Genomic DNA, 27,349 nt, shown 5'->3' on the forward strand with positions numbered 1-27,349 from the left:
CCAGAAAGATTTGGAGGATTAAGACTATTTTTAGGGAATGAAGCACCTCCCCCTGAGTCACTGCAGGGACATACATCTATCCAGTCATGATTCAAAGCAGAAATAGCCTTGAAGAGTTAGATAAAAATAAAAAAAAAGCAAGGAAAGTGGATACTAACACAGCTTGGTGTGAAAGGAAGGGCAGGGAAAACGAGAGGTGCCAACGAGTGAAGAGTGCTGACACAGCACCAGCTCCACCAGTGCCGTGCCACAATGTGACCCGTGAGCAGCGATGCTCACAGCGAGGAGCAGCATCACCTGGGGACAGCACAGGCCAGGTACAGAACAGCCCTGCCAGGAGCCCTGGCTTGCAGAGGGGGAAGCCAATCCCAAGTGCCTGGAAGGGGACCAAAGAGGAGATTTGCTCCCATTTGTTCTGCTTTCACGGCAGAGCTCCGCTGACTCGCAGTCCCACGCTTCCATCTGCATGTTTAATTGCAGCGTTGGTCCTTCGCAGCCCGAGGCTCAGCACAGCCCTGCACCCAGGGCTGTGAGTCAGCACCACTGCCCAGCACCACGCTCATATCCAGCCCTGCTCTCCTCCAGCCCAGCCCGCACACACGGCAATGTGGTAGCATTAATTATTAATCAAGCTTTTTGATCGAAACCAAACAAAGGCTGATGCAAAGTCTAGAAAGATCCCTGCCACGGTGCTACAGGAACTGCTACAATAATTGAACAGTATAATAAGGACCTGAAGGGATGTTTAAGACCTCCAGCTAGCTCAGGTTTGGAAGCACTATCTTATTTAGGGATAAATCTCCAGGATGCTGCCTGCCCTCCTGATAGCAGGCTGAGACAACTCACATTTCAGGGTGACAACCTGAGCTGTTGGCCATCAGCTGAACAGACCCACAGGGAGCAGAGGGCTCTGATATAACTGATAACACTTCGGGCAGCTAAAATTACCAGGCTGAGTTACCCAGCTACAACAACTGATAGACAAGCACAAAATACAGAAAAGCTCAGTAGTCTGATGTGCTGCAGCATAACCCAACCTACAGATAATAAACATTGTGGTCGTACAGAGGTGAGTTCAGAGCGCATTGCCGTTACTGGAAACTCCTTTTCAGGGGAAAATGAGGCAGGATACAAGGGATACTGCATGGAAAAGCACAGCAGGTTCCTCACAATACTCCTGACAAAAAGGATCAGCTCCTTCCTCAGTGACTCACTGTGGGTACAGAGGATGACAGACCATACAAGCACCAACTTAAACCTGTAATTGGAGCAAGCCAAGTCAGAGCTGAATACATATTTCCCTGGAAAAAGACAGGCAGAGGAGCTGCAGGAAGAGGCAGGTGATGCCAGTCACCTCTGCAGGCAAAGGACAGCAGTTAGACCAAGGGCTGGCAAGGGTTTTCCAGGGCTGAGCATAGCTGTGGATGGATATCCTGGAGCAGGAGCCAGTCCACAGCAACCTCTGCTCCTAAAGGTCAGCACAGCCCCTGCTGTCCCACTCCAGCACCGTGTGGGAGAGATGCAGGGCTGGACAGTGACCCCCTACCCTTGCCTGGGACACCAAAGCAGAACTACATCAGTGTGTGCTCCAGCAATGGAAGCTGGACCAGAGCACACCAGAAAGGGGTAACAGGCACCTCAGTCAGGTAAGGAGTCAGGCACTGAGGCCATAAACACCCTCCAGGAGTGAAAACTGCCATGGGAGCCAAGCTGCCTGAGGGATCCCCACATGACCAACATCAAGACAGCAGCACAGGCTGCTGTACTTCCACACAAACCCAGAGTGCTCTGTCCCCTCAAAGTTTAGCTCTGCACAACACAAACCAGTTGTTTCTTCTACAATTACATCAAATTAAGTATTTGGCCGGTACAGAATCACGGAATGGTTTGGGTGGGAAGGGATCTTAAAGGTTTTACTCCCCTGCCGTGGGTAGGGACACCATCCACAAGACCAGGCTGCTCCAAGCCCTGTCCAGCTTGGCCTGGAACACTTGCAGGGATGGGATGAGGGATGACATCCATCCCATCTAGCCAAATGAAGATAATATGTATAGAAATAAAGGAGAAAGATGGTTCATGGCTCTTGTCACAGTTTGCAACCAGCAAACAGAACCAGGCAACAGCTGTAAACCCCCTCAGCCAGCACTAATTACCAAGCCATGACGGAAACATCCCTAAGGATAAGATCCCTGTCTCACGTCCTCCTGCAGAGTCAGCAGCAGTTGCTGTTTGGACTGAAATGAGCCCGACCTCCCCCACAGCACTAACCAGGAGCAGAGCAACCCAGCCAGGAAGCAGCAGCCCAAAGAGCATCGTTCCCCCCACCCCACAGCACCCCTCAAGTGTCACGTGGACATGCAGTGTCCCCAAGGAGCTGTGGCAGCACCGTGTCCCCAGGGACAAAGCACAGCAAGGAGCTGCCTCCAGAATGGGCAAATAACAAGGAACAACAGCAAAGCACCATATGGATCCAGAGAGTGCCATGGGAAAACAAGCTGACTGGGAACACCAATTATTCATCACTGTTTAAAAACAAGTAACTCAAAGTCACCGGGAGCTGCAGAGCTGCCCTGGAAACCTGCACGCTCCAGCACCCAAAGAGACACAAACACTCCAGGACTTATCTGCACAGGGATAGGGTGTCACAAAAATCATCCCAGGACAGCATGTTGCCTCATTCTATCATGTACAAGCTAAACCTAAGGAAAAGTTTTCTCCTCCAAGGGTGGTCCAACACTGGAAGAGGGGCCTGGAGAGGCTCTGCAAGCTCACACCTTGGAGTGTGATGAGAGGTGGTTGAGGGAGATGGAGGGGCTCAACAGGGGCTCAACCTTCTGCATCTGCACAACTCCCTGACACGAGGGGACAGCCAAGGGGGAGGTCAAGCTGTGCTCCCAGGGAACAGGGACAGGAGGAGAGGGAACACTTTCAGGCTGGGCCAGGGGAGGTTCAGGTTGGATACTGGGAAAATTCCTATATGGAAAGGGTGGTCAGCTGCCCAGGGCAGTGCTGGAATCCCCATGCATGGGGAGATGTAAAAGGCCAGGTGGATGTGGCAATTGGGAACATGGGTCAGCCTTGGCAGTGCTGGGGGAGCACTTGGATCAGAGGTCCCAGATGTCCCTCCTGGGCTCCCTCAACCCCCCACATCTCTACCATCAGCAGAGGTTTTCAAGCTTCTTCTTGAACTCTCCTCCTGAGCTTTCAGTGGAGTCTCAGCACAAGAAACAAGGAAAAAACCTCTGCGTTGTGCTCAAGCCCTCATGATCCAACCAAGAGTTAACTGCTGGATAAACAGAGCTGGTGAACAATACTGCTCTGTGAAACACGGCTTTTCCAGGGAAATGAGCTGCAGGATGACCCAGACAAGACAGCTAAAGTGCCCCAGGCACCCTCACTGCTCTAAGAGGGGAGTTAATGCTGCTTGATGGAGAAGCCTTTCCCATCCCAACAATAACATGGTTTTCCTCTCTCCATTTGTCATGGCTTTCATCATTACACCCTGTGCCTACATAAAGCACTGCTGAAGGCTCTCCAGACACCCAACCCCCAGGAACCCAGCTCCAGCCCATCCCAGAGGAGCCAACACATCCCAGAAATCTTAGAAAGGTCAAGGAGCTGCTGGGAGAACACAACACTCTTGGAGCATCCATGGTCACATGAGCCAACGCCAGTCTTCGATGAATTAATACTCACCTGAAGATCCTCTCTAATCTCCTTGAAAACACTTATCTGTTCAAGGTGATTAGATTCTCCCATACAGAGCCGCTAATTATAGATAATGATAAATCTGAGTGGCAGCCTGCAAGAGGAGTTCAGAGAGAGAGTTTGGATCATTAGCAAGTCAAGCAGACTAGTCCTGCATCCCCAAACTGCCTTCCCACGCTGGCATCACTGAATCAGCCAGAAAACTTTGTCAAAAACAACCCAGGAGGACCAATCAAGGGCAAGTAAAATGGTCCAACCATATTGCTGTGGATTTAGGAACTCCCTAAACCCACACACCTCCCTCCAGAGGAGGGTACTGCACAGGCACTCCTCAAGAATTCCTCAGCAGTTGTTACTTTTCACAGGTTCAGAGCAGGGAATACAAAGCAAAGGCACATGAAGTTTCCCTGGCAGCAAGACTTGATGTCTTCATCGATGTAGCAAAGCTACAGGAGGCTTTAAATGCTCCATTTGGGAAAAATGTTGTAATTAGAAGCTTTAATTCAGCAAACTGTCCCTGTGAAACCAACTGGGCAGCAAACAGGCGCCGCACTTGGCTGCTGGAGCAAACCCCTCAGAACAGCTCCAAAGGATGGCACAGCACACACCCACACACCAGCACCTCCAGGGACACCAAGGGGACACCCGGGATTTCAGCAGCTCAACTCTGCAAACCAAAATCCTCCAGGCAACGTGACAGGCTGGGGCTTAAAGCTAAAGAGCAAGAGGCAGGAAATCCAAATGGAACAAAAAGCTTCAACCTGGAACGAAATCAATCCACACAAGGAGGCGGCTTGGGCACCACGGGGCAGCTTTCCCAGATGCTTTTAGCAGACAAGCAAAACGAAGTTTCTACAAAGCTACTCCTGAGCAGCCACAGCTAAATCAGGTGGGCTGTGCAGCTACAAAGGTGGCAACACAAGAAGAGCACAGCAATTCATCTGCAAGGGCAGGAAAGGAGACTTCTGGTGCGGACCTGCTGAGGTGGGATGAGCACAAAGAGCCAGCAGAAAGCAGGACCCGTGACTCTCAGAGTGCCAGAGACCTCTATAGAATATATATAGATAGAGCATATATCTATATTTGCCTTTCTCAGTGAACAGGCAGCAGCCTGACACCTGCCTGGCTCCTGTCATGGAGCTAGAATTCCTATCAAAACAGAACTGCCAGTTTTCACCCCAGACTGTCTCCTAGGAGTGCTCCCAGATGAGCAATTCAAGCTGACACAGCCACTATTTCAGAGCGCTGGTTTTGAAGAGTATCATGGAGGCTTTTCTCCACCTAAGACAGACTTCACCACGTGTTCTGCACTGTATTTTTGTACTCCTGACTCACAACCAAATTAATTCAGTTGTCATCAAGCCCAGAGATGAAAAGAAGCACAAAATCCTCCAGCATCCTTCTCCCCAAGCAGCTGCTGAAGGTCTGCCCTGCCTGAAAGCTTCACAAAGTTTCAACTCCTTCACATGCTGCTCAGAATAATTTCCTTGGGTGTTTCTGTTTGTTGTTTCAGCCTAAAACAGATCAAATGGTCTCAAAATAAACCTGGTTGTTCCCATCCAAAATAATTGTTGAAGAAAACCACTTGTTCACTCATGACAGACTTGGCATCAACATGCAAAAATAATATTCTGACATGGTTACAAATGGGGTGTTAAACTCCAACAGCCTTTTTGGGCAGAGTTAAGGCATTCCAGAAAGGATTACAGTAAATTAGCTGAATTACTGAAAGGTAATTACATTTTTTTTGGGGTGGAGGTTGTTTGGCTTAAGTTCTTTGAGGGTTTTCAACAACTCCAAGTAGATAAACACATCATTTATCTTCTGCACGGTTACCTGCTGTAGTCTGACCCCAGCACCCAGGTACCAGGTCTCTTAGAGCTGGAAGAGTTTATATTCACATCTGACAGGGAGCTGGAGCTCTGCAATCTGCTTCAGGCTACGTGTCAGCAGCTGGAGCTGAGAGGAAATCAGCTGATGAACTTTATGTCGGGAGGAAAAACAGCTTTGGCATAACCTTTACAGAGAATTCCTGTCTCAGGGGGTTCGGCACTTTAAAGACCTACTATTTTATAAAGCTTAACCATCCCTAATAGTCAGGATTGTTTCCATGTCCTGAAGTACAGCCAACATTTGCTGCACATCACTGAGGGTGACCGAGCACTTGTGTACCAAGTGACAAGAATAAACATGGTCCAAATCACAGAATCCCTGAATGGTCTGGGTGGGAAGGGACCTTAAAGCTCCTGTCGTTCCACCCCCTGCCATATACAGGGCCACCTTCCTGGAGGATAAAAACACCAACATCCACACTTGCGTTTTCACCACTCAAGTGAGACAAGCAGCACAAGAGCAGCTACAAAGATGACACCGCTTTGGATTCAGCCTGGGGGTGTCTGACACGCTCCTCGCTGAGCCCACAGCCCGTCTGCACAAAGCCAGCGCCAGACCGCGCCGGGAGCCAGGCACGGCTCGGAACTGCTGCTGGAGCTTCATTCCGTGCCCCAGGAGCGCAGCCCCAGCCGGGGCTGGCTGCCCCAGCCCGGCATTCCCAGCCCGGCATTCCCAGCACAGCATCCCAGGCCAGCCTTCCGCCGCCGCCGCAGCGCCCGCAGCCCGGGCATGCTGCGGGAAGGAGCCGCAGGCTCCGGCGGGGTACGGCGGCAGCAGGAGCAGCTTACACAGCTAGGGGAGGAGGGTTTGGGGTGCTCGGATGGAAGGCTGTGATTTGGGCAGCCGGAGCTGCTGCACCAGGAGCGGAGGGATGGGGAGGGAGAAGGATGGGAGATCCAGGGCACTCCATCATCCCGGGGCCCCGCTGCTCCCGCCGAACCCCCGCGGTTCTGCAAGATCCAAGCCCGAGTTTGGCTTTAAAAGAGGAAAAAAAAACCAAACTAAGCAATACGAGGCGATTTTCGCCGCACAACAGCGCAGCCCCCGCGGTCCGTGCTCCCCTCCCGGCCCCCCGGCCCCGGTACCTGTAGTAGCTGAGCAGCCCATTGCTGAGCACGAACCAGCGACGCTGGTAGCCCTTCAGGTAGTTGGTCCACTTGAAGAGCCACCCCTTGTAGGTGTCGGAGCCCGGCAGGGAGGCGGGCGGTCCCCCCGCCGGGCCCCCGCCGCCGCGGCCGCCCGGCTCGGCGCTCATGGCCGGCAGCTCGTGGCAGGCCAGGCAGGGGACGGCGCTGAGGAGCGAGACCAGCCCGCGGGTGCCGCCGCCGCCGCCGCCGCAGAGCGCGGCCGCCTTCCCCATAGACCCCGCGGGGCCCGGCCGAGGCTGCGGCGCTCCCGGGGCGGCCCCGGCCCGTCCGCGCCGAGCGGGGGCGGCGCCGCCGCCACGTGACCGCCCCGCGGGGAGGGCCCCGCCGGCGCGCGCCCCCCGGCGGCGGGGCGGGAACGGCGCGAGCCGCCCTCAGCCCGCCCCCGCCATTTTGGCCCCCCGCCGCCATTTCATGCCGGGGGGCTGGGGCGGGAGGGGTGACGGTGAAAACTGTTCTGTAGAAATCTTCCCGTAAAAATCCTCCTGGGTGCCGCCTGCCCTGCTAGGGGGAGAAGCCCCATCTTACTGTCCCGCTCACCTGCTCCCTGCGGCAGCACACGGGCCTGGATTTTGTGCCTGAGGAGGTGCCCATCCACAGGGCAGTGTGGAGGCCTGTAGCAGGTGCCACTCGGCCAGGTGTTCCCATGTCTGCTGAGGGTTTTTCCCTTTCTCTTCCCAGCCTTTTTTTCCTTTCCTCGTTCTCTTTTCCCTTTCTCCTTCCTCCTTCTTCTTTATCCTCTCATCTTCATTCTCCCCCCCTCCCCATCATAGATCACGTCTCACTCATCTCCCTGATCCTCTCTGATCCCCCTGATCCCATTATCCTCAGCCATCACCTTCACACGCTGTCACAGCCATGCCAGGGGCTCAGGAGGCTCCGCCAGCCCTGGGAATTCTCCAGAGAGGGCACTGGGCTCCAAGCCTCAGGATCTGGGCTGGGCAGCTCCGAGGGTGAAGGACACCCCGTACGCTGCTCTGGGCTCAGCTCCTGCCCCTCTGCAGCTGGGTGAGCCATTCGTCCCAAAGTCCTTCAGGCAGGTGCACCACAGACACTGAGGCAGCCTGTGGGGCCATTCCTGGGTCTGAAAGCCTGAGAGGGCTTTGGACTCCAAAGGCTGCTTTTCAGAGAGCCATGGGATGGGCTAAGGTGGAAGGGACCTTCAAGCCCATCCCATTTCCACTCCCTGCCATGAGCATGGACCCCTCCCACTGTCCCAGGCTGCTCCAAGCCCCATCCACCCTGGCCTTGGACACTGCCAGGGATCCAGGGGCAGCCACAGCTGCTCTGGGCACCCTGTGCCAGGGCCTGCCCACCCTCCCAGGGAACAATTCCTAATTCCCAATATCCCATCCATCCCTGCCCTCTGGCAGTGGGAAGCCATTCCCACTTGTCCCCAGTCCCTCTCCCATTCTCCTGGAGCCCCTTTAGGTACTGGAAGGGCCTTTAAGGTCTCCCTGGAGGTTGTAGGTTTTTAGGAACTGAAGTCTATCTGGACTGAAGGACAGGGAATGTTTTTCTTGATGTAACTACACCCCAAACTATCCACATGGCTGCCAACTTCTCAAAGTCTCATGGATCCCAGTATCTCTTGTGGCTGCCAAGAAGGGAACACACCTTCCTTGGCCATGTCTGAGGAGAGAGGGGCCTCACCAGTGCTACTGCTCTCTCCCAGGAAGGGAGGCTGCAAGGAAGGGCCCTAAAGTCAGGAGTGGGCTGTCAAATCCACACAAGCAGGATGTAACAGGATAAGGGGAAATGGCATCAAGTTGTGCAAGGGGATGTTTATATTAAATATTAACAAAACTTTTTTCCTGGAAAGGGTCCTAAAGCCCTGGGACAGACTGCCAAGGGAAGTGGTAGAGTCACCATCCCTGGAAGCGTTGATAAAACATGTGGATGTGACACTTGAGGACAAGGGTTAATGGTGAACATGGTGGTAGTGGCTTGACTGGATGATCTTAAAAGTCTTTCCCAACCTGAACAATTATCAATGTTTTTATCTGGAAGAGCTCAGACACAGCAGCTTTGCCAGGGAGAGAAAAGGGATTTGGGGCTTTATTTTTTGCCTTTGCCTTTGCCCTTGCCCTTTCCCTTCTTCAGTTTTGACTTGTAGATGGACCGCACCAAGTAGCCTTTCCAGAAGGCCTGGATGCAGGTGGCAGCATTGTTCCTCCTGGCCTCTTCCTTTGCAGCTTCCTCCTCCTTCTCCTTGAGCATCTTGCGCTCCTCCTCAATCTGGGTGTACTCCTGGAGCAGCATGGCATGTTTCTCCATCAGTAGGGACAGCTGCTCCTTCTCCTCCTTGTAGACAGCCTGGACCTCCTCATATGTGGTCTGGCAGGACAGCAGGGATCAGGGACAGCTGGTCAGCAGCTCCTCCCCACATCCCCAGAAGAGGGTCCTGAAACCCCTCCCAAAGCCATTGAACCTCAGCTGGGTCCAAAGGGATTCAAAAGGAAGGCATGTGCCCAGTACCCAGGGAGTTTCATTACATGCTGGGTCCCTTGATGCTCCCCTGAAAAATGCTCCCATACACAATGCAAGATTTGGAGAACCAGCAATGCATCTGCTGGGGTGGTGGCGTGAGCTGAGCTCCCCACAAACAGCCCTGCAGTGGCAGGAACTGCAGCAGGAGCTGCCTGGCACAGCCCCTCTGCCAAAGATTTTGGGGCTTGTATTGCAGTTCTAACTTGGGTTTGATGTTTTGTCAGTGTGGGGGTGGGTCTGCCTTGACAAATTCTGCCCCAAATATGGGGCTCCTGCCTCTCCAGGGACAGGAAACCAAAATAATCCCATTATTAAGCATCTGACAGGGGACCATTCCTTACAATTAGTAGCAGCTTTCAGGCCCCTCCCTATATTTTGCTCTGTAAGGAATCCAGCAGCTTTTATCCAACTCCATATAATACTGCAGGAACAGGAAAGCCCCCAGGGCCTTCCTAGAGGCAAGTTTTGGGGGTGCTGATGTGATCCTAAGCCTCTTATGGCTCAGTTGGGGGCAGGCTGTTGGGTTTCTTAACAACCAGCACATCCCCCAAGGATTCAGCAGGAACAGGAGCAGGATTTGGACACCAGCTAGGGCCATGAGGATTGAGGATTGGAGCACAACTGAAAAACCGGTTTCCTGACATCAGGTGGACATCCCAGACAGAACATGGTGACCCATTTGCCCCCAGATACTGTGGGATTTAGTGGATGTAACTTTTCCTAAAGCCAAAGCTGCAGAGGACTCCTGGACACACAGGCAGGACAAAGACCCCTTTCCTGTAGATTTGTCTGGATGCAGAACTGCCTCTCACTTCCATGGTCTCCGGGGTAAGAGCCATGTGTCCCTTTGGACAGGAATCTACCCAAGCAAATCACTTTATGGCAGAGCAAAGCATTTAAAGCCAACACCTGTTTTTCTGTCATGTCTCTGTCATATTTCTGGACCCATTCCTGAATTTCCTTCTCTGCTTTGCACTTTTCCTGAAACACAAAACAAGATCAGATCCTTGCAGACATCTGAGGCCTGGTAAGAAGTGTCCTGAGTGAGAAAACAGGGAAACTTTGAGCCACAGCATCATTATATCTGAATATTTCACCTCCTCCACGTGACAAGCTTCCCTCAGCTGACACATATGTGGTGTGCCCTGGTTTAAGGATTCTCCTGGGACATTCCCAAAGGGCTTTATTTGGTTTACAGCATGGAGGTGGGGGATGAACAGCACCTGAAGCTGCTTTCTGCAGGAGGAAATGAACATGTCTGATGGAATGTGGCAAGTCATCAACAAACTGTGGCAACCAGCTTGAAACTGAAGCAAAAGAGAACTGCAAAACATGAACGTGGGACAGAAAGTACTCAGAAGATGGTGCCTTTTAAAATAAATAGATCTTTCTGCCTGTAAAACAGTTTAACAGTGGCTGTACTCCTTTACAGCCTGGGGCACTTTACCTCCAGCTCTGGATGTGTGCTCTGTGGAATCATTCCTGCTCCATTTCCTGTGTGGCACTACCCCAGGATGGCCCAAGGGCTCCCAGGCCATCACCAGGTCTCACCTGAGCTATTCAGACCACAAGTACAACTTGTACTTGCTGAGGAAAGGAGGCCTGTGTGGTCAGTAAGTGCATCTGCCAGGGTGCTGGAATGAGCTGAGCTCTCCACAAACAGCCCTGCTGTGGCAGGAACTGCAGCAGGAGATGCCTGACACAGCCCCTCTGCCAAAGATTTTGGGGCTTGTATGGCAGCTCTAACTTGCCTTTGATGTTTTGTCAGTGCCCAGCCCTTCATGCTGTACCACCCAATGTAAGAGTGACAGATGCCCCATCACCACATGGGCTCCCTGCACATGGGAGACTGCACTGGTTTGGAGAGAATACTCAGGATGAGCAAAATGAGAAAGAAAGTGCCCTTTTCCCAGTTCTCAGTTCTCTGTGTCACCAGTGTGTTCTGCTCAGGGCAGAGCTGTTACTGCAGGGGCCTGAGCCTGCCTGCTGGTCCCATTCCTCCTCCTGTATCTGCTCAGCCCTGGGGACAAGGACTTTGGGGTGCTGGTGAGTGAGGGCTGCACCTGCCCCAACCCTGAAACCCCCTCAGCCCTGGGCTGAGCCCCCAGTGGGGCAGCAGGGGAGGGGGCATCCTGCTCCTCTGCCTCACCTGCAGAGCTGCCCCAGCCCTGGGCCCAGCACAGGAGGGACCGGGAGCTGCTGGAGAGTCCAGAGGAGGCACCAGAGATGCTGCAAGGGCTGGAGCCCCTCTGCTCTGGAGCCAGGCTGGGAGAGCTGGGGGTGCCCACCTGGAGAGGAGAAGGCTCCAGGGAGAGCTCAGAGACCCTTGCAGGGCCTGAAGGGGCTCCAGGAGAGCTGGAGAGGGACTGGGGACAAGGGATGGAGGGACAGGACACAGGGAATGGCTTCCCACTGCCAGAGGGAAGGGATGGATGGGATATTGGGAATGAGGAACTGTTCCCTGTGAGGGTGGGCAGGCCCTGGCACAGGGTGCCCAGAGCAGCTGTGGCTGCCCCTGGATCCCTGGCACAGCCCAAGGCCAGGCTGGACACTGGGACTTGGAGCAGCCTGGGACAGTGGGAGGTGTCCCTGCCCATGGCAGAGGGTGAAATGGGATGGGCTTTATGGCTCTTCTGGGATGATTCTATGAAATTACCTTTCCCCCTCATTCAGCCCAGCCTGACTCCTTGGCTTGTCTCTTCTGCCAAGCTGGGCAGAGCAGGAACTGCTGAGCCCTCAGCATCAGCTCTATTCCAGCTCTAAAAGATGCCTTCTACCAAGGCAATATTGTTTGCTCTGCTCCCCCTACAGCAGATCCCTGGTTTGTCACTATCGTACACGTGTCATGCTCCAGCCTCGCTGCCCTGAGCCCTGCCCGGTGTCACAGCACATGGGAAGGTGTTCCCAGAGCCAAGGCAGCCAGCAGGAGCAGGACCTGTGACAGCTCTGTCCCTGCTGTCGCTGCAGGGCTGCTTTCCACTGGAATCAGCAGAGCGTGAGGACAGGGCGGGTGTGCTTTGACAAACACCATGTGCATCCTGCCACGAACAAGCAGGGACCAAGGAACTCCTTGCAGCAGGCAGCAGCCAGAGCTGACAGCTCTACAAAAAGGCTTAAACCTCCTGTCCCAGAGCTCTCCTCCCCTTTACCTTCCTGAGAACCAGCTCTGAGGCTCGATGCTCCAGCACCAGTGCACTGAACTGTGTTCCCAGGTGCTGAATGTCCTGCTTCAGCCTGGCACACCTCTCCTGGGAAGCTTCCTTATCTTCTTTTTGCTGCTTTTCCCCTTCCTCCATGATCAGCCGGATGTCAGCCTTGCAGTTCTTGGCCAGATCTTCCATGCTAGTTTTGAGCTTTTCAATTGTTTTGTCCTTCCTGCTAACCTAGACCAGAAAACAAGATGAATAGCTTCGGGACATGCCCCTGAGGCATAAGGTGAGCAGGAGAAGAAAAAACATTGCACAGCTGGAGGAGGTCCAAGAAGGGACCCCTAGGGCCAGCTCAGGTAGCACCTGTCGGCTGAGGGAAGAGTTAGATTTACACAGGAACTTTGGAAACCTGTTAGTAAATGCACAGAGTGAACAAACCATCCCAAGCCCCAATGGCACTGCCGCCTGAGGAGCAGCCAAAACAGATTCCCTGGAGTAGCCGTGTGGCTCCTCAAGGGCTGGATCAGGCTCTGAGTGACTGACTGGGGGACACAGCTCAGGAGGGAAATCCCCAGCTGGGATTAGTGAAACAGATTTATTCACCATGTCCTGGACAAGCTGCCAAATTGCACATAAAAATCTCGATTCCCAGAACTCTAAGGAGCAGAGGGAAATGGGAAAGCAGGCCCTTGGCTCTGCCAGCAGCGAGCACAGGGCAAAACCTTCTCAGCCAACCCCTCTTGCAGGGAGGAGAAAGAGAAACCCAGGTAGAAAACAAAGGATTGTTGTCAGAAGCTCTGGGCTTGGTACACAGGCTGGGAAAGTGCCTGGGAAGTGCCCAGTCAATTATCTGCACCTCAGCTGCAGATAAAATTAAAGATTCATGTAATTTGTAAAATCACTGATTAATCACAACTGCTCCAAGGCAGTTGTTAGAGTCGGGAGTCACAGAAATGTTGGTTTTAAGCAAGAGTGAAGACAGAGCAAATATTAAAAATGGATTTTAATCAGAGCAATCTCTCCCTGTAATGATTTTTCATTCTTTCAGCAGCAGGGAATGAAGCAGCTGGCATTGTCACCCTGCCAGGATACCACCACAGCAGTTTGTGCCTGTCCTGCCACTCCTCTGGAACTCAGGGACTTATATTGTTTAAGTTGGCTGGTGACAACAGGTTCAAAACATGCCAAATCCGAATAAAAAAAAAAATCAAGCATGCAATATGCATTTTTCATTATATTTTACAATAAAAATATTATTTTTAAGTTTTAGATCTGGTTTAGAAAGGATTTCTGGAACTTGCTCTTTAGGAACTGCAATAAAGGGATCGATTTATAGTTAGCAAGGTTTTGCTCCAGTAAAAAGCAAGTTTCCACTTGGTTGGAAAACTCATTCCCACAAGGTCATACCTCTTCATCTCGAGTCTGGATGACTCCTGCCAGCTCTCCCTGTAGAGCTGAGATAATTTCTGTGTTTTTCTCAACCTGGAGGGAAATTTCATTCATGAATTCAATCATTTCCTTCTCCTCATCAGGAGTGGTCAGGAGCCTCTCAAGCATGAAATCCCGGAACTCCATGAAGGCTTTGATAAACACATCAGCTGGTGACTCTCTCACCCAAACTTCATATTTCAGCCCATGGTAAAGCAAGGGGTTGGCCAGGAAGAGCCTCAGGATGTTTCTCAGGGAACATTTCATGCGTTGCACTGCAGCCCTCATGCTCTTCGCATCTCCAGGGCTGGTGAGCAGGTGCTGTATTTCCATTGAAAGCTTCTGATGCTCCAAAAGGCCGCTTGTGATCTCAGGTCCCAGCATCCTAGCATACCTGTCCAGGGAGCCAATAATCCGTGGGATCAACCTGGTGATCTCCAGCTTGACAATGGTCTCATCCAAGACAGTTAGGATTCTTTCTGTCTCCGTGCTATCAGGCTTTAGCTGGCGTGGATCTAACACCTTCATGACACTTAATGGGATCCCTACCTTCCTTGGAGCTGCCATGCCCTTCAGCAAGGTTCTTTGCTTCATGAGGATGCCTGGAATGCAGCTGGATTCCCTGTTGCCATGGATTCAGCTAAACACCAGTGGCCTGGGTGGTTTGAGGTCTAGCAAGGACGCGGCAGCTCTTACACAAGGTGAGACTGGAAGAAAATGGAGGTCCCTGTGCTGCTGCTGTCACATAATCTTCCTTCTTGGATTTTCTCTCTAAACAGAAAACACAGTGACAGCATTAGAGAAATTATGTAATTTGGGAAAACATGAGAGTCTGAAATTCTGCTGGAGTTCTCTCTGAGCCTGGGAAGGGGGTCAGGACATGGGGTTGTGGATTAGAGCTTGTCTCTGTCCCAGAGCAGCTGTCAAACACCCATGGGAAGGGGGTGATGGATTCCTGGCTTTGAAGGGTGGTGGGGGGAAAACTCCCAACAGCTTCTGAGCAGCAGCTGAGGTAGAGCAGCACAAGCTGCAGCTCTGCAGTCCCCAGAGGGGTCTGGAGAGCCCTGGGGCCACCCTGGAGGGAAGGGTAGGGTTCCTAGTGGGAAACCTCCATGGAAAAGCTCTACCCTTCTAGGCCTGTCCCTGTCAGAGGAGGGACAGGAGGGACACCTGTGGAGGTGGGAGAGGGGATCTGGAAGGACTGCCAGGGACAGAGGCAAGAGGAGGAGAGAGGGAGGGAGGAGATGGGGACAGCTGTAGCGGAGGAGCCGACAGGGAGTGAAGGGTCCCCTGGATGTGGGTGTGGGACAGCAGGAGGACCCAGAGGCTGGGGAACAGTCAGAGGTTGGGGCGGTGATTCCCGGTGGGGAGACCCCCGTGCGAGGGGCCGGGGCGGCGAGGGGCCGGGGGTCCGTGGGACCAGCGGCCCTGGGCATCCCGGGGGTGGGACGGGGTGTCTCAGGAGTCGGTTACCGGGGGATGCCGTCCCCAGGCGGCCTCCACCCCAGCAGCGCACTCGGTTGCAATCCGGGTCCGATCCCGGTCCCAGTCCCGGTCCGATCCCGATCCCGCCGTCAGCGCCTCCCGTTGCCAGGCGACCCGAGGGGGCGGGGCCTTTCCCGGCTGTTTACCCAGAGGTGTGCTGGCCATGCCTCCTGCCGCTTGATTGGCAGCGCCGCTGTCCAATGAGGAGCCCCGCGGCGCCACTGCCGGGTGTTGGGGTGTGTCATGGCGCCGGCGGGGCTGTGAGGGATGAGGGGGTGAGGCGGCGCGTTCCTCCCAGCTGCCCGGATCTGTATTCCTGAAGGCACGACGTGTAACCCGAAGAATAAGTTTTAACCCCCGAGATCACGTCTGCCAGGCGCGGGTCTGCGCAGTGGGTGTCCAGGAGGCCCGAGGGGTCTGTTTTGAAACGTCAAAACACAAGAGAGTTCCCCTAAGCCGCACTGTTAGCGTGGCTGGTTTTACGGGGCCATAAAAGTGATAATGAACCTCAGCTGATGAAGTTGTTGATGTTGTACAGGCTGAGTTAATTGCTTACCTGTGACTAACTGACGTCTGCAAGGAACATGATGGCCCTGAACGCTGCCCTGCAGCCGTGCCCTCACCTGTGCCCAGGCAGTGATGGGTGCCCTCGGGCCAGGAGGGTTTGGTTTCCAGCAGGAAACATGGCAAAATGCTGAGCTGCCGGCTCTGTGCCTCGAGCTGGCACAGCACAGTGGTGGGGTGGCCATGCCCTCACGGACAGCCTTATCCCAGGTCCCAACCTTACCTGGCATGAGCAGCTCCTGTATTTCTGAGCAGGGAGTGTCCAAGTCCAGGAATAATTCTGCTCACCCATTCCTAACTGCTTCCCTACACAAAGCAAATGATAGGCTGGTTGTGGGAGATGTAGTGGGACCACCAGGACTGGGCTTTCTGGTGTGGCACTGGTGAGGATAGACAAGGGGACATGGCCTTCCTGCCCACCTGGGCATACCTGGTACCATCTCCAGCACCCCAAGTCATTTTCCTCCAGGCTCATTACCAGAGCAGTGACCTCCATGCGGGTTCCCTCCTGCCCTGAGTGGTTCAGCCAAAGGACTGACTCGAATCCAGAATGGGATTGAGCGTGACAGTGACTCTGGGTTTGGGTACACCCCAAGCTGGGACATGCCCAGCCCGCTGTGGGAGGAAGGGGCAGCTGGAACTGCGAGTCTGGGCCAGACTGCCATGTAGCCTCCAGGGAAAGCACGGACCTGCCCAGGAACACCTTCTCAAGCTCTAATTCAGCAGCTGGGATCACACTGGATCTAAATCCAGAAGATCCATGATTTCCTGGCTGCACTATGATCGAAAGCACAGCAGAGCTGTGATTTGAGGCTGCAGAGGGGTGTGCTGTCAGTTGGATGTGTCCTCATGGAGCTCATCACATAACAGAGAAAAGCCCTTGAGACATGGAGAGCTGCTGCTTTTCTTGACAAGGACTCCAGAAGGGATCCCTGACCCTCCTGAAAGGCTTCCATATACACTGCAGATATTTTGGAATGAAGCCCATCATGAAAAGGATGTCTTTCCAAAGTTGAAGAGTGTCCTGACTGCTTTGTTTGAAATGTGCTGCTGCTCTCCAAGAAGGGCAGACTTGGACTTCCTGACAACCATGACCTGGAGATGGCATCAACTGGCCAGTGACTGTCACCAGAGTGCCCTATATCCAGTGTGCACAGCCTCCTTGAAGGGACAGAAAGTCCTTGTAACATCCAGGGATAGAGGAAGGAAAGGGGTGGAGCTGTGGGTTGCATCCAAACCTCCTCTAAAATAGGGAAAACTGTGGATCACTGCTGCTCCCTCCTGGATCTGGATAATTACAGACATTGCCGTCTTGCAGGAGGAGATGGGGGTGATGACACATGTCCAGAGCAGCCCTGACTCGTCCTGCAGCTCCTCACTGCTCCAGGCCAGCAGCAGCTCTTCAGCCAAGAAGAAAACTGGGTCACTTCGGGAGCTGGATGAAGCATCATCAAACCTGCGTCAATCCCACCTCATCCAGGATGTAGAAAAGCCTCAGATCTATTCTCAAACAATTCTCTGCCCTCAAACCCACCAGACTGCATCACTGCCCGAGTCAGAGGGGCCCAAGAATCCAAATTATGTGGGGCATGTCCGAGCAGGGGAGGGAGAGCCGGGAGCCCCTGGTACAGCCTGGGCACACTGTCCCCCACCATTTGAGTCAGCTGTGTTCCAACAGCAGGACTGTGACAGATACCTGAGGGTCAGCGACTTCCCTGGGCCCAGCTGGCCTCACCCACCACCCAAACCCCTCTCCAGGTGCTGAATCCCACTCCTCTGCAGCAAAGGGAAGCACAGCTCAGAGCGTAGGAGCTGGCTGGCTGATCTGCTTGGAAAACCATGATACACCCCAGCCTGGTTTGCCCAAATAATTTCTCTGTTCCTGCTATGACCTATCCCTGTGTGGGACCTGGGAAGGGACATCAAGGAGGGGCATGATTTAAACTGATTGTGAAATGTTGGTGAAAGAGCAGAAGCACACAATGAAGCCTTGCCGCAGGCAACAGCACCCCATCCTGTCAGTGCAGGGACAGTCCCCTCCTGCCTCGGTCCTTTGGCTGTAGCTTTACCTTGTGCTCTGCTGGGAACTTGGAGCTCTGGCACCACACCAAGCCCTGGAGGACTGTACAGGGCCAACTGATCCCTGACCACATCCCTCCTGCAGCTTTGGCTGCTGTTCCCTCATTCCCATGTCACGCTGTCAGTGGGATGATGGTGTCTGTGTCCTGAACAGCTGGGAAGGAGTTTGCACTTCCCTGGCCCCCAGAGCCTGTCAGGAAGGCCAGGCAGGGCACAGCGAAACCAGGGAGTCCCTGCAGTACAGAGCTGGCTGAAGGGATGAGTGTAGTGGGGTTGGTGTAAGCTCTGAGCTAAAGGACCCAACAAGGAAAACGGGAGGGCTGCAGGTGCTGGGCTGCCTCTGAGAGCTCCAGGCTGGAGCTGGGTGGCAGGAGCAGGAGTGCAGAGGGACACAGCCAGCTGTGGGCAGCTGTGGCACAGGAAAATGTCCCTGTGGCTACAGGGCACTGAGACCAGAGTGTGTGAGTTTGGTCCTAATCTGTCTGCTGAGGCCAGAACTGAAATCCTGTGTCCAGTTCTGGGCCCTTTATGACAAGAGAGACCTGGAGGGGCTGGAGAGGGTCCAGGGCAGGGAACAGAGCTGGGAAAGGGCTGGAGCCCCAGCAGAGGCTGAGGGAGCTGGAAAGGGGCTCAGCCTGGAGAAAAGGAGGCTCAGGGGGGACCTTGTGGCTCTGCACAACTCCTGACAGGAGGGGACAGCCGGGGGGTCGGGCTGTGCTCCAGGGAACAGGGACAGGAGGAGAGGGAACGGCCTCAGGCTGGGCCACGGCAGGCTTGGGGTGGATTTTGGGAAAATTCCTACATGCGAAGGGTGGTCAGGCACTGGCACAGCTGCCCAGGGCAGAGCTGGAGTCCCCATCCCTGGAGGGATTTTGCAGCTGTGTGGATGTGGCACCTGGGGACATGGGGCAGTGGTGGGAGAATGGTTGGACTTGATGCTGAGGGCTTTTCCAAATCTAATGATGCTGTGATTCCATGAGTCTGCAGCAAGTCACAACCTCCATCTCCCAGGGGAAAGCCAGCTGCTTCCTGGCTCTGCCGAGTGGGAGCTCACAGGGCTCGGTGAGCACCGAGACCCAGCCCGGCTGTGCCAACAGCCCCGGCCTGCCCGGGAACGGCCCAGCCCCAGCAGCCCCAGAGGCCTCAAGGCCACGGGGCTGGGGAGGGGGCAAGGAGAGGGCAAAGGGGAACAGGCATCACCCGGCCTTGGGGCTCTTCATCCCGGCGTGCTGCTGCTGCCAGGGCTGCCTGTCCCTGGGAATGCTGGCACCAAGGACAGCACCGAGCTGGGGGCCCGAGAAACTGGTGACAGGCTCCTCCGAGCACGGGAGGACGGGGGGGGCTCAGAGGGGCTGAGCGCTGGAACCTCCACACAGAGGAGCTCTGTTAGAGCCCTGCAGCCCCTCTGCCTCCACGGGTGCTGCTCCCCCTGGGTGCTGCTGCGTGCCAGGAACCACTTGGGGACATCCCCTCCCTCAGTGTGCAGGGCGGGTGCTCTTTGGTTCTAATGCTCTCCTTTTCCCACAGCATCTTCCCAAAAGGAAAACCCGAGGGGTAGCCAGCGTGGGTCACCCCTAGGTGACAACCTCCAGGCTCCTCTCTAAAAACTTGTGACATTATTTGCTTTTTTGACATTTTGTTTTTATTCATCTCAATACATACTTTCTTGGGTTTCAGTCACGAAACCAGCTGGTGCAGGTGGACACCAGCCTGGCACTGGTGCCTGCATGACCAGAGATGTTCCCTGTCTCTCCTGTCCAGCAGCTGTCACAGTGAATCATGGAATGGTTTGGGTTGGAAGGGACCCTCAATCATCCAGTTCATCTGGTGAACTGTCACTATGATATTTTATGAAAAATCCTTTGCTAGGATTTTTCTCTCCTGAGGAGCTGAGGGCCTCAGGAAAGAAATGTAAACAATAACTATCTGCTGCTGTAGAATTCAACAGGTACATTTGTGATTGGTGCATGTTAGTTGTTTCTAATTAAAAGCCAATCACAGATGCAGCTGCATCAGACTCTGAGAGTCACAAGATTTTGTTATGCATTCTATTCTTGTTCTTTCTAGCTGTCTGATGAATCTTTTCTCTCTGTTCTTTTAGTATAGTTTTAATGTAGTATTTTAATGTAATATATATAATAATATAATAAACCAACCTTCTGAAACATGGAGTCAAGCCTCGCGTCTCCACACATCGGGGGTTCCCAGCAGGTGAACAGCAAATCCTCATTTTCCTGGACAAACCCCACAGGCAAAAACTGAGATGAAGAAGGAAGGATCTGTCCATGGAAAGGAAAGGATGCAGGGCAGATTTATCACAGGTGGGAGGAGGACAAGAACGTACCTTAAATACTCTGGAAAAGCAAGACTTGATAGATCTCTGGTTTGAAGCCAATTCAGGTGCCAAAACCCTGATTTTCCATGCTGTGTTTCTAGAGCCTTGCAGCACCTGAATTATGTCTATGGAGAGTTTGGGGAAAGTTTTGTGCTTCTTTAAATAACAGTTTTAACAGTAAATAGAGAATTTATTGCCAAGGCCTGATGGCTCCTGATTTTTGAGCGCTGAGATGTGACTTGCCTGTGCTGTCCTGGTGTCTGAGCTATGCCTCTCCCATCAGTTTTGAGAATTCCCTTCAGAAATCTCAGCTGAGGCACACAGTTTGAAGGTACTGGGCATTTTTCAATCCAGTGAAGGAAGCACTTGATTGAAGATGTGACGTGATTGAGGACGTGGAAGCAATCTTCCAAGGTCCAATTATTCCCTCAAGGTCACTGGGAAGCATAAAAAATAAGCAGCTTCATCTCAAGCAGAAAGGGTTTATGTTATGAAATCCAAACACTGCCATGGTGGCTGGAAAACCAGGATACAGAGTCATGGAATCTCCTGAGCTGGAAGGGACCCACAAGGGTCATCCAGTCCAACCCCTGTCCCTGCCCAGACCCCCACCAACCCCACCCTGTCCATCCCTGGCAGCGCTGTCCAAAGGCTCCTGGAGCTCTGGCAGCCTCGGGGCCGTGCCCATTCCCTGGGGAGCCTGGGCAGTGCCCAGCCACCCCCAATGCACAAGCCAAGGAAAATCTCCATCCCTTTTGTATCATACTCCCATTCCCTCACAGGACAGCAGTCCCTTGAAGAGGAGTTTCACTCCTGCAGCTGCCCCACAGAATTCACAGATTCACTGGGTTGAGATCATCGAGTCCAGCCCAGCCCCAACACCTCACCTAAACCCTGGCCCCCAGTGCCACATCCAGGCTTTGTTAAACACATCCAGGGATGGTGACTCCACCACCTCCCTGGGCAGTTCCAGAACTTTATCACCCTTTCTGTAAAAACTTTTTCCTAATATCCAACCTCTATCTCCCTTGATATAGATTGAGACTGTGTCCTCTGGTTCTGTCAGTTCCTGGAGAAAGAGCCCAATCCCACCTTAGCACAGGCACCTTTCAGGAGCTGGAGAGAGTGATAAGGTCACCTCGGAGTCTCCTTTTCTCCAGGCTGAGCACCCCCAGCTTGCTCACTGCTCCCTCCCAGCCCAGGCTCTCCAACGAGCCCATTCCCATCAATTGAAAAGGGCAGCAACACCAGAGGGGTTGCACTGCTTTATTGCTGTAAAAGAAGCGCGGAGTTTCTAAAGCTCCTGTGCGCTGGAAGCCGGGCACGGCCTGCAGGAGGAGCTCTCTGGACGTGTCACTGGGTCCCTTCTTTGTCGGCAGCTCCTGCCTGTTCCGAGGGCTTCCCTACACCCGCAGGGAAACGGGAGGGGGCACCGGGCACCTTCCCACTCCTGCGATCGAACACTTCCAGGGATTTTTTAAACTGTTCGGCTGTCTTCTTCCTCCATGCCATCTTTCTCTCCTGTTCTTTCAAGAACTGCTGCCGTAATTGTTTGTAGAGACGATGGGTTTTCTTTTTGGCCTTGTCAAAGTTTTTAACCTTTGTGAGAGCAAACGTAAGACTTTATTGCCACTCTCCTACCATGAAATAAAGAACTCCAAAGTGCTGCTTGTCTTCAGGAAGAGACAGATCCCACCACATCCCTCACTATGGCCAAGGTGATCTCCTAGCAAAAAGCTCCAATATACATAATCACAAAATCACAGAATCATGGAATAGTTTGGGCTGGAAGAGACCTTAAAGCTCATCTTGCTTCAATCCATAGGGACACCTTCCACCAGACCAAGTTGATCCAAGCCCCCCAGGGATCCAGGGGCAGCCACAGCTCTGGGCACTCTGTGCCAGGGTCTCTCCACTCTCACGGGGAAGAATCTCTTCCCAAAATCCAATCTAAACTTATTCTCTTCCAAGGTATCATTGGAACAACGTCTGAGTCCAGGTTAGGCCCGTGGCCAATGATAGTAGTTTATTCCAAACCACAGGTGACTTGGAGACAGCTGTGTCCTGAGGTTGGGATGGAGGCACAACCACTCGTGTCAAAGGTGGCCCAAATCCAGGAATTGCCTCTCCCACCCATTGGAGAGAACCTTGGCACCCCCTCCTGATCCAGCTAAAGGCCTCCTTGTGCCACAGGGGACCATGAGTTTTGTCCCAGGGGAGAGGAGACCTCACCTGCTCCTCCAGGAGCTGCAGCTCATGGGCACTGGTGTGGCTGCTGGATGTGGGCAGGGGGTAGTCCAAATCATGGTCCCAATCTGCAGGGCTGCTCTGGGTGAGAAAGGGCTTCATGTCAGAGGGCCACAGACCAGCTCAGGGAGTGTGAGGGTTCCCCAGCCCCAGGACAGTGTGAGGGTTCCCCAGCCCAGTCTGAGGGTTCCCCAGCCCCAGGACAGTGTGAGGGTTCCCCAGCCCAGTCTGAGGGTTCCCCAGCCCCAGGACAGTGTGAGGGTTCCCCAGCCCAGTCTGAGGGTTCCCCAGCCCCAGGACAGTGTGAGGGTTCCCCAGCCCAGTCTGAGGGTTCCCCAGCCCCAGGACAGTGTGAGGGTTCCCCAGCCCAGTCTGAGGGTTCCCCAGCCCCAGGACAGTGTGAGGGTCCCCCAGCCCTGCACCGGGGCATGCTGATCTGCTGGCTCTGGGGTGGTGCAAAGAAGGTGACACGAGGCCGTGTTTGGCCCTGCTTCTCCATGACCCCTGTCTCTGCTCTTGGTGGTCAGTTGTTGTCATGGTGACCTTGGCAGGTGGCCTGTCAGAAGTCCCCTCCAAACTCTGCCTCGGTGACACAGGGGTCCAACAGCTTCTCCTGCCCTTCATCCACTGCACCAGCACCATCCCTGATGTCTGCCTGGGGTAGTGACCAGGCTCTGTCCCCACATGGAGCATCCGTGTGTCCCCCGAAGGACACCCCCACTGCCTGCATCTGCAGCTGCTGGGCTCAGTGACAGCCAGGACCACGGCGTGGGGACACGGGGGGTGAGTCAGTCCCACTGGCTGCTTGGCCTCAGGGAGCACCCCTCCAGCACATTGTGCCTGTGGGAATAGAACCACAGAACCATGCAATCATGGAATGGTTTGGATTGAAAGGGACCTTAAAACTCATCCAGTGCCACCCCCTGCCATGGCAGGGACACCTCCCACTGTCCCAGGCTGCTCCAAGCCCCATCCAGCCTGGCCTTGGACACCACCAGGGATCCAGGGGCAGCCACAGCTGCTCTGGGCACCCTGTGCCAGGGCCTGTCCACCCTCCCAGGGAACAGTTTCTTCAAAATATGCAGTCTAAACCTACTCTCTTTCAGTCTGAAGGCATTCTTCCTTGTCCTGTCTCTCCAGACCATTGCCCAAAGTCTCTCTCCATCTTTCTTTCTTTCTTTTTCTTTCTTTCTCTCTCCATCTTTCTTGTTGGCTCCCTTCAAGTAGGAAGGCTGTAATTAGGTCACCCTAAAGCCTTTTCTTCTCCAGGCCAAGCTATCCCAATCCTCTCAGCCTTTCCTCACAGCAGAGCTTCTCCATCCCTCCGCTCATCCTGGTGTCTCCTCTGGGCTCTCCAGCACCTCCAGGTCCCTCCTGTGCTGGGCCCAGGGCTGGGGCAGCTCTGCAGGTGGGGTCTCACCAAGTGGGGCAGAGGAACAGAATCCCCCCTCTCCTGCTGCCCACCCTGGGGCTCAGCCCAGCACACGGTGCCTTTCTCCCAGGTCCAGTCCTGCCACCCCAGCACAGAGCCCAGGAGCAGCTCCTGGCAGCACGGTCAGGCCAGTGCCAGGTCCAGCACCAGCAGATCCGGATGCTCAGCTCTGCAGCCAGGATGGTGCCCCATGTTTATGGAAATGGACTAGGAGAAACACTGCTGCTCTGAGTACAAACAAGCTGTTGTGACCTCTTGGCAAGAAATCCAGGGAAAGCCAGCAGCAGTTCTTCCAGAGCCATGCTGGAGGGCTGAAAATAAACTCACATCTGAGGAGCTGGAACATGAAGTCTGTGCTGCTGAAAGTACAGAGGATTTGAGATACCCCAGCGAGTAGTGAATTTTACTATTAATAAAATCAGCACAGTTTTCACATCTCATTTGTACCAGAGCCTTGACAGGCACTCCGAGACCACCATGTGCTCAGGGAGTGTTGTTTTATTCCAGCACAAAATGTGCTGCTGAGGCAGGACAGCAACTTGCTGTGAGTCAGGAGACTTGGAACGTCACCAACACTTGTTTTTCCTAGCTGGGATACAGCTCTGGGTTTTGAGACAGCAACTCAAAGGCTCGTCATCTGCTGCCTTCCAGAGAGGGAAGGAAGAGCACAGGCCCCAGCATCTCTGGTTGGGAGAGACCCAAAGATGTCACCTTTCTCTTCCCCAACTTGATTGCCAGAACTCTTTTTCAGGAGTGCTTGGGAGATCCATGGTTGTTGTCCCTGCCCATGGCAGGGCACTGGAATGAGATAAACTTCAAGGTCCCTTCCAGCCCAAATCATTCCATGTCTTATGATTTCAGGAAGCTGCTCCTTGATCGTGAAGAACCCCAATCCTTGGGGGGGTCCCATATCCCCAACAGATGTGAGGGGCTGGAGCCAGCTGGGGGTGAGGCTCTTTTCCCAGGGAATAAGAGACAGGACAAGGGAGATAGCCTCAAGTTGCTAGCAACTCGAGTTGCACCAAGTGAGATTTAGGTTGGATATTAGGGGAAAATTCTTCATAGAAGGAGTGGCAAGGCATTGCAACAGGCTGCCCAGGGCTGTGGTGGAGTCCCTATCCCTGTAAATGTTAAAAAAATGTGAGTATGTGGCACCTGGGGACATGGGTTAGTGCTGACTTTGCCAGTGCTGGGGGAACAGTTGGACTTGGTGATCTTAGAGAGCATATCCAACCTTAACCACTCCATATTTCTCTGATTCTAAGACTTTTAAAATATCTTTAAGCTCCTGTGATTTCATCTTTTAGAAACTCAGCTACTCAGCCAAGAGGCTGCTCAGGGCAGGGCAGGAGCCTGTGACGCAGAGCCAGCAGTGAAGTCACCAAATGGTTAAGGACAAAGCCTGAAGGGGATTTTTGGGTGCTGAAACAGAGGCTGTGGGGCTGGAAGGGAGCCTGAGGGGTCACCCTGTCCATCCTGGCCTCCAGTCTCATTTGGGCAGCTTCAAACACCCTCAGCTCTCTGGGCTAGGCTGTCCTACAAGGAAAAATGCAATCTTCCTACATCTACGCTAAAAAAGGCTTTGCCATAATTCCAGCTCCATACCCAGGACAGTCCCTGACACTGTCTGAGGACTGGGATGTGGTAGGTTTGAGAGCACAGCCCAGCATGTCCCAGAAGGATGTCATTTCCTGGCTCAGGCTCCCCAGCTTAGCAAGTGTTTGTCCCTGCTGCAGATCCCAAATCCCGCTGTGCCAGGGCAGACAGGCTCCAGGGCAGCAGCTAATCCCCATCCTGAAACAGAGATAATTTCCACCCTGTGCTCCCAGGCACACAGTAAATCCAGCCTGGATTTCCTCTCCCCTGCATGGGCACATGCTGCTTCTGCTCCAGTGCCACCCCAGCACGTTCCATCGCCACTTCCAAGGAGGGTTCAGCAGTGGTTCAGCAGCAGATCCATGAAAACTGTCTGGCACGGTGCCATGACTACCCGGTCCCACTGAACTCAGGTTTATTTCTCCCATCTTGGACTTTCACACTTCACCTGGAGCTCCTTGATGGAGAAGGACTTTGAGCAAGGGCGTGGAGGGACAGGACACAGGGAATGGCTTCCCATTGCCAGAGGGCAGGGATGGATGGGATACTGGGAATGAGGAATTGTTCCCTGGCAGGGTGGGCAGGCCCTGGCACAGGGTGCCCAGAGCAGCTGTGGCTGCCCCTGGATCCCTGGCAGTGCCCAAGGCCAGGCTGGATGGGACTTGGAGCAACCTGGAATAGTGGAAGGTGTCCCTGCCCATTGCAGGGGATGGGATGAGATGACCTTTAAATTCCCTTCCCACCCAAAGCATCTCGTGATTCCATGATTCTTTGTCAGCCAGCACCTCCAGGCATGTGGAGATGCCACCCCTCCCTCAGAGCTGTGACCCCTCCTCACAAGGAGCCACCCCTCCCTATGCCCATGTGAGTGCTGTGCCACAGCTCCCTGCTCCAGCTGGGCTGCTCCTGCCCTGTGCCAGGGGCTGCTCTCCAGGAAGGTGACCCATCTGCTCCCTTCCCAAAAACCCCAGGGCTGGGCTGCCTTTCTCTCATCCAGCTTGGCCGGAGCAGCACCGGGCTCAGCACATGGGCAGCTGTCAGTGTGGTGGGAAACCCAATCCTTCCTGGGGCCGGAGCAGAGGGATAACAGCAGGCTGAGATCATGGCCTGGAATACCCGGAGGTAGGGCCACCACAGCCAGCCACCCCTCCCACCACTGCTGGGCTTCCCACGGGCAACACAACCCCCAGTCCCAGCAGGAACGCTGCTCTTGAACCCCCAGCTACTGTCACCATGGCACAGGGACACACACGGCCACAAGCGGCCCTGCTCCATGCAGGGCACCGCGAGCACCACACGGCACCGGCTCCAAGGTGGGAAAGGCAAAGCCACAGATGGAGCCAGCATCCAGGCAGACCCCAGTGCCAGCAAGGGACAGGGACAGGGACAGGGACAGGGAAAGGGCTAGGGCTAGGGCTAGGGCTAGGGCTAGGGCTAGGGCTAGGGCTAGGGCTAGGGCTAGGGCTAGGGCTAGGGCTAGGGACAGGCAGGCAGTCCCTGGGGGAGGGCTCCTGAGCCGCCCATGCTGCAGGTGGCAGGTTTGCTGGTCTCACTCCTCCTTCCAACACTCCCCGCTGTGAAAAAGCCTCTGGAATGTGAGCGCAGAAAGCAAACACACTCCTGGCCAGAGCAGGGGCCGCTGGCTGATGGCTGCGGGCCCTTTGTGTCCCTTTTGGGATGGGCACCACTCCAGCCGCACCTGGGGCACCTTGGCAAAGGTGGCAGCAGCGGTGGCACGCTGGGCACACCCCGGAGAGCTGCCCGCGCCTCACCCGTGTGCTGGGAAGGAGCCATTCCA

At 54.2% G+C, this 27,349-nt stretch overlaps 2 protein-coding genes and 3 long non-coding RNA genes across 11 annotated transcripts in view; 1 reads left to right on the plus strand and 4 right to left on the minus strand.

Annotated features, from left to right (window-relative positions):
• The window catches only part of OSBP2 (oxysterol binding protein 2), a 94,938-nt gene extending 87,905 nt beyond the window's left edge, over positions 1-7,033 (minus strand). For all 4 annotated transcript variants that reach the window (XM_064393117.1, XM_064393116.1, XM_064393115.1 and 1 more), the window contains exon 1: positions 6,687-7,033. In XM_064393117.1, the coding sequence (XP_064249187.1) occupies positions 6,687-6,961 (275 nt within the window). In that variant the 5' untranslated portion in view covers positions 6,962-7,033. The remainder of the gene's footprint in view (positions 1-6,686) is intronic.
• A 1,740-nt stretch (positions 7,034-8,773) lies between these two features.
• IQCD (IQ motif containing D) lies at positions 8,774-15,423 on the minus strand. 4 transcript variants are annotated; one of them, XM_064392496.1, is made up of 6 exons: positions 15,287-15,423; positions 14,363-14,584; positions 13,793-14,207; positions 12,386-12,619; positions 10,146-10,217; positions 8,774-9,083 (listed from the first exon to the last, which is right to left on the minus strand). In XM_064392496.1, the coding sequence occupies exons 3-6, from the start codon at positions 14,195-14,197 to the stop codon at positions 8,805-8,807; spliced, it is 990 nt and encodes a 329-aa protein (XP_064248566.1). In that variant the 5' UTR covers positions 14,198-14,207; positions 14,363-14,584; positions 15,287-15,423; the 3' UTR covers positions 8,774-8,804. The 4 variants fall into 4 exon arrangements, with proteins under 4 accessions (XP_064248566.1, XP_064248563.1, XP_064248565.1 ...); XM_064392493.1 differs by having other exon boundaries at positions 13,793-14,584; XM_064392495.1 differs by lacking the exon at positions 10,146-10,217 and having other exon boundaries at positions 13,793-14,584.
• Positions 15,424-16,056: 633 nt separating this feature from the next.
• LOC135282586 (uncharacterized) lies at positions 16,057-20,630 on the minus strand. The gene is made up of 3 exons (XR_010348670.1): positions 20,286-20,630; positions 20,098-20,175; positions 16,057-17,297 (listed from the first exon to the last, which is right to left on the minus strand). It is a non-coding gene; the product is annotated as an uncharacterized LOC135282586 (long non-coding RNA).
• A 961-nt stretch (positions 20,631-21,591) lies between these two features.
• On the minus strand, positions 21,592-23,075 carry LOC135282709 (uncharacterized). The gene is made up of 3 exons (XR_010348763.1): positions 22,946-23,075; positions 22,509-22,604; positions 21,592-21,875 (listed from the first exon to the last, which is right to left on the minus strand). It is a non-coding gene; the product is annotated as an uncharacterized LOC135282709 (long non-coding RNA).
• Positions 22,938-24,390, plus strand: LOC135282710 (uncharacterized). Its single transcript, XR_010348764.1, has 2 exons — positions 22,938-23,306; positions 24,026-24,390. It is a non-coding gene; the product is annotated as an uncharacterized LOC135282710 (long non-coding RNA).
• The last annotated feature ends 2,959 nt before the right edge of the window (positions 24,391-27,349 follow it).

The sequence above is a fragment of the Passer domesticus genome, chromosome 17 (assembly GCF_036417665.1).
Source record: "Passer domesticus isolate bPasDom1 chromosome 17, bPasDom1.hap1, whole genome shotgun sequence".
Lineage (NCBI taxonomy): Eukaryota > Metazoa > Chordata > Aves > Passeriformes > Passeridae > Passer > Passer domesticus.

What these genes read in the sequence shown, in the direction of transcription:
- IQCD (XM_064392493.1), bottom strand. Translation starts at nt 14,407, where the DNA reads ATGAAGCAAAGAACCTTGCTGAAGGGCATGGCAGCTCCAAGGAAGGTA. An exon ending in CAGAGCTGGTTCTCAGGAAG is followed by an intron (nt 10,218 to 12,385) that starts GTAAAGGGGAGG and finishes TTTGTGTTTCAG; the next exon opens with GAAAAGTGCAAAGCAGAGAA. An exon ending in GAGACATGACAGAAAAACAG is followed by an intron (nt 9,084 to 10,145) that starts GTGTTGGCTTTA and finishes CTGTCCTGCCAG; the next exon opens with ACCACATATGAGGAGGTCCA.